This window comes from Leptopilina heterotoma, unplaced genomic scaffold (assembly GCF_015476425.1).
Source record: "Leptopilina heterotoma isolate Lh14 unplaced genomic scaffold, ASM1547642v1 Lhet_270, whole genome shotgun sequence".
NCBI classification, from domain to species: domain Eukaryota; kingdom Metazoa; phylum Arthropoda; class Insecta; order Hymenoptera; family Figitidae; genus Leptopilina; species Leptopilina heterotoma.
In genome coordinates, this window is record NW_025110979.1 from 604520 (window position 1) to 615915 (window position 11396).

The 11396-nt window shown below is 28.6% G+C and overlaps 1 protein-coding gene across 3 annotated transcripts in view; it reads left to right on the forward strand.

The window, feature by feature from the left end:
* Window positions 1-10214, forward strand: part of LOC122503861 (dachshund homolog 2-like) — a 483446-nt gene extending 473232 nt beyond the window's left edge. For 2 of the 3 annotated variants that reach the window (XM_043614607.1, XM_043614608.1), the window contains exons 11-12: window positions 4594-4680; window positions 8933-10214. In XM_043614607.1, the coding sequence (XP_043470542.1) occupies window positions 4594-4680; window positions 8933-8985 (140 nt within the window). In that variant the 3' untranslated portion in view covers window positions 8986-10214. The remainder of the gene's footprint in view (window positions 1-4593; window positions 4681-8932) is intronic. The other variant, XM_043614609.1, reaches the window with a different exon arrangement.
* Window positions 10215-11396: the final 1182 nt, after the last annotated feature.

Sequence of the window (11396 nt, forward strand, 5' to 3'; positions counted from 1 at the left end):
GATATCGTCTTTTGAAGTTTTCGAAACTGGGAAGTCACAATTGCAAAATTCAAAATGGCGGATTCAATATGGCGGATGAATTTTTGAAACTTCAATGGATTTGTTTCAAATTTGTCACATAGGGAGTTTTCGGGGTCGATGATTACGAAACTGAAATCGGATTTCCAAAATTCAAAATGGCGGATCCAATATGGAGGCGGAGTTTTTGAAATTTCAACGAATTCGCTTAAAACTTGTCACAAGAGGGACGGAATTTAGGAAACTTCAATGAATTTGGTCCAAACTTGTCACTTTGGGTTTTCGGAGTCGTTGATTACGAAAATGCCATCAGATTCTCAAAATTAAAAATGGCGGATCCAATATGGCGGCCGAATTTTTGAAAGTTTAACGGATTCGCTTGAAATTTGTCACTCGGGGGTTTTCGGGGTCGCTGATTACGAATGTGACACTAGATTTTTAAAATTAAAAAGGACGGATCTAATATGTCGGTTAAAATGTTTTTAAAATTGAACGAATTGAATAATGAAATTCAAAATAGTTTTCATCGAGATAGACAGCAATTTTTTCCACATTCTTTTTTTTACATTGATCGAAACATTGAATACATTGTCCATAACCATTTACATTTGCTCGTGAACGAAAAAAGGGAAATCGGTACGGCGCACAGGTCTCGGGAGATAAAAAGCTATTCCCACCTCCCGGAGGCACGATTTTACAATAGACGGGAAAAGAAAGTCTGTGAGTAAGACAGAGAGAAAGAGAAAATGTATAGAAGTGATACGCTAACGTTGGAGATGGAGTATCGTCGCCTACGGAAATTTGAAATTATATTAAGATAGGGATTTGAAAGCGAGAGGGCACACGCGGGGTGTGTCTCCGCTTCTGTACTTCCTTTTTTCCATCTTTCTCTCTCTCTCTCTCTCTCGATTCATACAATTTCACGGTTGGCTTGAAGCACGAGCGCTCGCGCCCCGTTGCCACTTCACTGTTTTACATAAAGATCAAGAGCATTAAAAACGCACGTTAGACGAAATCAACCCTCAGGTGTACACGTTTCACAAATATCTCGATCCCTTTTTACTTTTTTCGAGTATTTCACCAATTACTGTTCTCTGATATGATATTTTTTAAATTGCTTTTTTGTCTTTATCTTGAGTGCACTTGGATCTTTTCTTTTATCGTTCAAATTCGTATAATTTGTAAAGATTGTAAAAAATTTATGTAACATACAAAAGTTGTTTTCTTTTTTACAAAAAGGAAGAAATGAAGAAACTTTTTTTTTTATTGTCTTGTATTCGAAGCATGTTTTTTTTTTTGAGATGCATTGTGGTCAAGTTAATTATCAAATAAACGCAGAGTCATAGTCATTCTTGAACGAGGGGGGATCTGAGAAAAAATTGAGCTCTGAATTCAGCATCATCTTGCAACAATACATACCGTTTAGTTCTCCAAGTCTCGTTCGAAGTGTTCTCGAAATTATTTTCATTGTCTGCTCGATTTGTCAAGGTGTGTAAGACGGGTAGCGAAACTATTAGTCTTGATCTCCTTTGATGAGCGTGCTATGCGTTCCTATACATAACATGCACACTCCAAAAGAAGCGATTTCTAACTTTTTAGTTTGCCACACTGATTCGAGATGCATCATTCTTTGAAGAAACGTGATCGTTGAGGACAAAATGTCTTTTAAGTTTGGAAACATTCCAAAGTTATTTTAATTTTTTGCTTAAATAAATATTTATTTGAAAAAATGTCATCTAGTGTTGAAAAGTGTTGCAAAGACATTACATGTGCTATTCCTAAAATCTAGGAAGTATAATCTTCCTTATCATCCTAGCTGTGCATTACAACTTTCTACTTTTCCTAATGGGTCGTTTGCTAGGTGCTGTAAACTTTCATCGTCGTCTTCAACTAATTCAAAATTCTTACAGACTTCTGTCCACTTAGATAGTATTTTAAGAGTAATTGAGGATCTATCAACAACAATGTCTGACAACTTTTCTACTATGACTGAAAATATGCTAGACACCAACAACAAACTTGATGATACGTTGTCTAGGATTACAAATAAGCAGAGTTTAATTTGTAGCTTTAACTTTTAAAGCGCCAACCTAGATTTATTTTTTAGTATTGTTACCTGTGTAATTAATTAGATTTAGAAGTACTATGTACGAAAGGATTTGATGTCCTATCAAATAAATAAATTTCTCAAGATGGTTTTTCTCTCTAAACGATTCATTGTTCCCTTTTTGGATGACAAAAGAGAAATAACATATCTTGCAAGCATTTAAATTGTCATTTAGATATCAAAGGGAATGAAACACCCGGCGCGTGGATAAGGGCGCGAAAGGTAATTTGGCTCAGTGAAACGCAAACATTGCGACAAGCGTACGAGCTTAGCCTTGACGAACTCTCAACGATTCACACCCACGTACCACGAAACAGCCCTCAGCTATTGTTGCTCAAAGCATAATGGAATCTCGGTCCCGTCTAGTTACGCTACAGCCGTTCCTCCAAGCTCTGCCAGTTAACCAAGGCTTAATGGCCTTGCAATTGGATTTTACCATTGGTCTTTGCCTAAGGAGGCACCATTTCACGCTTCTCGATCCGATCTTCTCCTTCACCCTTCAGTACCTCACTGAATTTCTCCCTCTCCACAATAGCTCGTCTCATCGCTAATCACCTTCATCTTGTGCATCATCTTCAATGCGGATTTGAGCCGAGTATTTTGTGATTTAACAAAAGCAAATCTTAATCCGTTTTCTATGCATTATGTTTCCTTTTATTGTTAAGGTATTTTTCTCTCTCCTGATGGAAAGTTTTATAGACAAATTTATGTAACCCCGATGGGATACCCAATTTATTTCAGATATTGTTATGGATCATCTGGAAACTGATTTTAATGTTTAAAAACATTAAAAGAAAATTACAATTGGGACACAAGTCTAATTGTGAAATATGTAAAGAAATTAAAGAAAATTAGATTATGCGTAATGCTATGATAAATTTAAGATGGAATATAAAGATATATTTGGCCGTAATAATGCGTGTAGTATTAGTTATGTTGATGTGACGATGGGAGATCCTAGGCGGTAGGTAATCTTGAGGTCTTTTTCTCCTCGGGAGGCTCTTGTCAATAGCTCCTTTTTGGCACGTTCGTATTCTGATTGTTGGTGTTTGGTTCTGTCGGGGGCAATTGAAATCTGCATATTCTGGGAGTATAGTTGCTTTGTTTTTTTGAGAGTAATGAATGAGCTGTGTACCTGTGAAGGTATAGTGTCGTTTGTAAAGATAACTTTTGTTGGTATGTGCTTGGTTTGAGTAACAGAAGATTTGCCAATTCGACAAATTTTAGTAGCATTAATTGCTAAATTGGGTAATATAAGGGAAAATAGAGGTTCTAGAGCATACTAGTTTTTATTTTTTGTGCAGGCTTTTAAATTTTGTATAGTATCCAATTTTTTGTGTTTATACATTTTGTACATAGTGGTTTTCATTCTTTGTAGAGATTTTTACTTCCTGTACAACTTTTTATTTCTTGTTACGCTTTTTACTTCTTGTGCGCAGGTTTCTTTTATTTCTAGATAGGGTGAATATAAAGATAAACCAGGCGTGAATTAATTTTGATGCGATATCATTAAAGGGACATTTTCCACTTTTCACCCTAATCTATGTGGAATTCAGTGAGGTCGTTTCTCGATCGCGTTTACGCCTTTCTTGGTCCGTTATCCCACTCATCCCTTTCATGCTTCTTCTACTAAGGCTTCTGCTAATTACTGTTTCGTACTTTCACGCGCCGCTGAAACCGCCGTTCTTTGGACCAAAGAATTAAATTCTGGTTCCTTTTTTTTGTTCAAGTATTTTTTTTTATGTTGTTGTTATTTCTATACTTATCTAAAAATAGAAACGAGATAAAAAATTATTCCTTTTAGCAGTCAGTGTTATTTTTCCTTCGCTATGATCTTAAAATGATCTCGAACCAGATTAAGATAGTAGGACTAGGGTTAAGGTTGATTGTTCGGATAGAGTTAGGGATGCCTGGGCTATTGATTAATAATGATCAAATTTATGATTCTATTGTTACAGCTCATGCATTTATTATAATTTTTTAATAGTTAGACAAAGTATTAAAGAAACTAGATAATTACCAAACTAAAGTGGATCAAATTTTTCTTATCGCCAAATCGAACTAAGGTGGGGATAAAAGAATTATTTTATTTTACCATCACTTGAAAGGACGATTCGAACAAACTTTCTTCTTACAAAAGGAGTTAAATGATTTCATCCCTCAGCATCAGGGTGTTTATAATCCTCGTCGTCGCGAGTAAGGTCACTTAGCGAAAGGGTTCCCTAAATGAATTAAGCATTGAACTTGGAGTAAGCAGGAAGATCGGGTATTTTGATAATCATTCCACCGAAAAAAAGGGTTGAAACTTGAATAAACAAAAAACCTACTGATTCTACTATTTTTCTCCATCTTTCTGTTTACTTTTACAAAAACCCACACTTGATAAATCCTTACTATACATAATCATTAAAAATTATAATTTCACATACAGTATCCTTTTTAAAAGTTTTGTCTTTTTTTTGTCCCAGAATCGATGCCACCCGACTTCGAACTGGAGAGAAAGACACGTCAGCATCAGACCTCCGAAAGGGACCAGGTCAAGTCTCCTCTTCAAGGTGCGTCGATCGAAAACTTTTGTCTAGTATATCTATTGTCATTTAATGATTAAACGAATTTTTGAATTGATCGTTAATAGTGATTCTCTTTTGCATTTGAGTGGTACCTCTTATAGGAGTGAAACTTTTCCCACCGGGGGGTGGAAAAGGGTGGTTAAAGTCTCGAAAATGCCATCTAAAGTTGAAACTCAGCGTCTGCAGTCATTTTCAAGTGTATTTGTGTGTGTGTGTGTTGCCAGTTTCTTACGATCGCGAATAAACTTCGATCTTTAATTAGAAACTCAGTGGAGGGAGAGGAATTGAGGGGTCTATAGTTGCGCCTGGTGGGTTTCTTGTAGCGGCGTCAGCGGCACTACTATCGGCAGATTTCGAAACTTGGTCCTGAGAAACTTGCAAACGAAGAGCGGTCAAAACTTTTCTCAGCAAAAAGCTATCGAGAAACGCGACTTAAACGTTTTAGCGTCAAGCCAAGGCTGTGTGTGGATGTAAATAATTGTTTTCCCATCGCGAATTAATTTCTCCTAGAGGAAAACTTTTTTTTTTTGGTTTAGAAAAAAAAATTCAATAGGGAATTCATATTTGTTTTTTTGGATATTTTATAAATAAAATAATTTACGAACTAAAAAATTGATTTGTGCCAAATCACCGGGAAGATATTATCAAATAAATTGAATGGGTCCTTTAGAAGAAATTGAGCAGAGAAACCGGATTTTTTTCTTTTGGAGAGAGCGGGAGGGGAGGAAGAAGGAAATGAGGGATTGAAGGGATTATTAGTGTAATCTTTTTCAATCATAAGCGACAGTTCGATAAAAAGTCGAAAGGCGGCGAGAGCACTCAAAGAAGAGAGCGAAACGGAATGACTCGACTGGCCCCCGATTTACGAGGTCTTCTACTTTGCTTTTTGACGATAGCCACCCTCTTCTTTCTTCGCACTCTCTCGTGACTCTTATCGCTTCTTTTTCTTTTTTCCCTCCCTCCCCCCCCCTCTCTCTCTCCTTCACTCACTCGTGCCGCTAACCTACGCAGCCAGCGATAATTAGTGAGCGGCGTCTTTTCTGAATAAACGAACAAGACGCCATCAAATGATCCCCAAGTCTCTCAGTCAGATCGTCACAAATCGTGATCATTCATATACATATCTTAATCAATATGTTGCTAAAAAGAAAATATTAATTTTAAAAAAATTTTAATTAATCGAAAAAACTTGTACTGATCAATTAAAATAAATTTGACACGCTCTGAAGAAAGGTGCATAGAAAGTTAATATTTTTAGGTTATGATTGTAATTTTTAAAATGAAACTATACAAAGAGGATCAACTCTCAATATATAAACTATACTGATTTTCAAATCTTTATTAATTTTTTTCATAATTTCTGAATTAAATTATTTATACTTGAATAGTTTTAGTTCGATACACAATAAATGGATAAACAAATGAGCACTTATATTATATATAAATTTATTTTTTCACAGGAATTAAATTTTTTAATAATTTTTATATAAAAGCTTTTTAAAATTAAACTAGTTCTAAACATTCATACTATAACGCCTTTAGTATTCAATTATAATATAAAATTTTATCAAAAAATTCATTTCTAAATCAATTATAAATTTTATAATTAGAAAGTTCTACAAGAAATCAATTATTTAAATATAAATAATTGATAGAATAATTGATTATTTCTTAAAATTGAATACTTATAAAGAATTTTATCAAAATTTTTGAAAATAATTGATTTCTTTCCAAGAATTTCAATAAAACTTGGGAAAATAATTTAATTTTTAGAATTTTATTAAATTTTTATAAATAATTGTAATCCTGTAAAAAATTTTACTATTTGTAAAAATAATTAAAATCTTACAATGATATTTTATTAACATTTTTGGAAATAGTTAAATTTCTTAAAATCATTTTGTGAAAATTTAGAACATTTCAAATATTTCGAATAATTTGATTAAAATTCTATAAAAAATTAATTAAATTCTTGCAAAGAATTTAATTGGATTTTTTTAATTAATGGAAGTCCTGTGGAAAATTTTATTACATATTATTTTATTTTGTAAAAATAATTGAATTTTTGCAATGAATTTAATTAAACTTTTTTAAATTATTGAATTCCTGTGGAAAATTTTATTATTTGTAAAAATAATTCAATTCTTCTGAAGGATTTTATTAACATTTTTGGAAATAATTGAATTTTTTTGAATTATTGTATGAAAATTTAAAAGAACATTTAAATTATTTCAAATAATTTAATTAAAATGTAATTAAAAATAATTGAATTTTTTGCAATGAGTTTTATTAAACTTTTTTAAATTATTGAATTCCTCTGAAAAATTTTCTTTATTTGTAAAAATAATTAAATTCTTGCGATGAATTTTATTAACATTTATGAAAATAATTGGGATTTTTTAAATCATTTTATGAAAATTTAAAAGAATAATTGAATTATTTTCTAAGTTTTAACTAAAATTGTATTAAAAATAATTGAAATACTGCGACGAATTTTATTATTTGTAAAAATAATTTAATTTTTGCAGAGAATTTTATTAAATTTTTTGAAATACTTGAATTCCTGTGAAAAATTTTATTACTTGTAAAAAGAAAAAATTGAATTCTTGTAAAGGATTTTCTTAACATTTTTGGAAGTAATTGAGTTTTGTTAAATCATTTTATAAAAATTTAAAAGAATAATTTAATTATTTCGATTAATATAATTAAAATTGTGTTAAAAATAATTGATTTTTTGTGATGAATTTTATTCTTTATAAAAATAATTTAATTCTTATAAACAAATGTTATCAAAATTTTCGAAAATAATAATTTCTTTAAAGATTTTTTTGAAAATATATTAAATAATATTGATTTCTTTCGAAAAATTTTTTTGAAAATCGTAATTCAAATAATTGAATTCCTGTGGAAATTTTATTATTCATGATATTAATTAAATTTTTTCCAAGAATTTTATTAATTTTTTTTAGAATAATTGAAAAACTTTTTAAAGTAATTTTTAATGGTTTAAAATACAATTAATGTAATTTATTTTATAAGAAATCTTACAATTTTTTTTATTGTAATGTTTTGTTTAAAATATTTTTTATAATTTTTTTAACTGAAATATTTCAGTGATTGCTTGGAGTTTAATTAAATTGCATTTAAAATAATTAAATTTTTGAAAATAATTGAATTTATGCATCGAATTTTATTATTTGTAAAAATAATTTAACTCTTGCCGAGAATTTGTTTAAAAATTTTTTTAAATAATTGAATTTTTGACAAAAATTCTTGAAAATAATAAAATTCTTTTAAGGAATTTAATTAAAATTATAATTTTAAAGTACCTTATTTAATTCTTCTAAAGAATTTTATGAAAATTTTTGGAAATAATTGTCATTCTTTTAAAGAATGTCATTATAATTTTAAAAAACAATTGAATTATGTCGAGAAATTCAAATTTTTATGAAAACAATGGAATTCTTAGGAAGAATTTTATTAAAATTCCTAAAGATAATTGAGTTCGTGGTGCGAAGAATTTGGTTATTTATGAAAATAATTGAATTTTTGCTAACAATTTTACTAAAAAAATTTAATAATAATTAAATTCGAAGAATTTCATTATTTCTCACAATAATTATTGAATTGTTTCAAAGAAATTTATAACACATTTTTGAATTTATTGTTTCGAAAAAGAATTATATTGAAATTTTTAATATTAACCGATTTATTATTGCAAATTTTCAAAGAAGAAAAGAAAAAAGAAATTCAAATTTTAATGAAAACAATTAAATTCTTAGGAAGAATTTTATGAAAATTATTGAAGATTTAAGAAAAAAGTAAAAAGAAGAAAGTTTTTAGTGTCATAAATTTAAAAAAGTATCGAAATATTTAGTAGCAAATAGTAAAAAAAAAGTTAAATTTTGTAAAAGTATTTTACAAATTGGGGAAAAAATGCAGCAAAGAGAAATATTAAAAAAAAATACTAAACTTTACTAAAACTTATGTGAAGTTTAGAATATTAATTAAATTTTAGTATAAATTTAGTAAATGTCCTATAACTTTTTTTAAAGTTTAGTATTTGTTATTTCAAAATTTCGCTTTGTCGCATTTTTTCACCAATTTGTAAAATACTTTTAAAGATAAACACAAGTGCAGAGAATTGCTTGTTTGGTACTTTTTCTTCAGAGAGCGTCTCAAAAAAATAAAAAAAAATTCTCCAATTTCTACATAACATTTTTTTTCTCTGTTACAGATTCCCGTGCGGGTTATTACAAAAATTCCGTTCTCTTTACAAGTGCAACTTAGAAAAACTTGGAGGACAGGCGATAAAAAAAAAAAAAAAAAAAGAAAACAAGGACAATCGCAAATTATCGGAATTTCGAGTGACCAAAGGATCCCTTTTTGGAAGGGATGAAAATAAAGTCGATCTTCTCACGTATAGTAGAGATCAAGATGACTGGACAAAAAAAATGAAGACGATAAAAAAGAAAAAGAAGAGGCTGAATTGCTGCTTTTCAGTGATATAAATAATAACATTCGTGCAACTATTCTATATAAAGAAAAATAAAACCGACCTTTAAAAAAAAAAAAAAGACGAAAAAAAGAACAAATTATAGACTTCCAGTGGCGAAGCGATTAACACAAAACACGAGAGGTGTCTTTCGTGTTGCATCATGAAGAGGAAAAATAAAAGAAGCAATGAAATCGTGCATTATAAAAGGCCCGCGCTTGAAAAGCTGTAGGTCGTGACTTCAAGAGCATAGAAATCTCAACTCGTGCGTCAAAAATCATTTTTTTTTTTCATTAATCACAAAAGTGAAAACTTATATTATATTGACAAAAAATAATGTGGAATTTTTGTGAGGAAAAAAATATGAGTCGCATAAAATAGACATATCAATGGCGCACACATTTAAAAACAAAAAAGAATTCGCTACGAATTTTGCGATTTTTTTTTCTTTTTATTATAGCTTTAGATCATTTGCAGATGACAGAGAGAAAAAAACAAAAAACTCAACGCTTGGAAAGCGTTTGATCACGTGGCCATAGGTAAAGTTAAATGAAGAAATGGACTTGTCATATATAAACAAAGCTTCGCCTCTCTTCCATGAAAAAATATTAACTTTCGTAATATCGTACTATACATTATATTATAAATATATAAATACATACGCGTTAAAAATTATATAGAAAATGAAAGCGAGATGAGAAGAAAAAAGAAGAAAAAAAAAAGAGAAGAATATTGGAAAAGAGGCGAAGCGACTAAAGAGATATTTATAAAGACTGTTTGAGAGTGCGTGTGTGATGCGTGCATGTGTTCCTAGAGACATACCTATCCCCAGCATTGAGCGGTAACTAGTTAATTATTAATTTTAAGTGAATGACGATCCACTTTATCGACCATCTCTCTCACTCCCCAACGAATATTGCATTAAGAATATTTCTGAAAATTTTAAATTTCTGAACTAAAGAAATTTTCAACAAATATTTAAATTTCTAAAATTTCCAAATGTCTTAAGTATTGAAAATTTTCCAAAATTTCAAATTTCTAAAGTAGAAAAATTTTCAAAGCATGAAAAATTTAAAAAAAAATTTATTTTCTTTTTTTATTTTCGTTTATTTATATTATATTTTAATACCAAAATTGTTTCGAGCAAAAGTAAAAATTAAAAAAATGTACCAATTAAGAAAAAAGTTTCCTAATAGAATAAAAAAGAGAAGAAACAACAATTTTATGGAATCTAAAATCGATTTTTGAAAATTAAAACATTTCAAGATTGCCACAAGTCAGGAAAATCGCAGAGAATTTAGGGAAAAATCAGAGAATGTAAAATTGGTGAGGAAAGTCAGAGAATTTTATCAAAAGTACTGCAAAAAATAATTAATTTCTACAATTAATAAGAAAATTCAGAAATTTGTTGTCTGGCAAATCTTTAAAAATATTAAAAAGATTTAATTTAATTTTCAATTCTTTCTATTTCTAACAATAATTGAACTTTACAGATTTAAATTTGATTCAAAATTTACAGAAATTCAACTTTAATAAAATTCCTCATAAAAATTAAATTATTCGAAAAAAATTTAATAAAATTCTTCGCACAAGATTCAATTATTTTCAATGCAATTTTAATAAAATTTCTCGAAACAATTCAATTATTTTTTAATAAATTTACATAAAGTACAAAGAATTCAATTCTTTTCACTTCAAATTTCAATTAAATTCGTCGAAAAAATTCATTTATTTTTAATAAATTTAAATATAATTCTAACAATTGGATTATTTGCAATAAAATTTTACTTAAATTCGTTGAAAAAATTAGCAAAAATTCAATTATTTTCATACTTATAAATAAAATTTTTTGCCGAAATTCAATTATTTTCAATTAAATTTTAATTAAATTCCTCGAGACAATTAAATTATTTTTAATAAATTAAAAAAAATTCAATGTAAGAATTGAATTATTTTCAATAAAATTTTCATTAAATTCGAAAAAAATTGCTAGAATTCAATTATTTTTATACATATATAATAAAATTCTTCACAGAAATTCAATTATTTTAAAAATAATTTTAATAAAATTTCTGGAAAGAAATGAATTATTTTTAAACAGTTTTATAAAATTCTTTATAAAAGAATTCAATTATTTTCAATACCAATTTAATAAAATTTAACGAAACAATTCAATTATTTTTAATAAATTTACATAAAATACTGA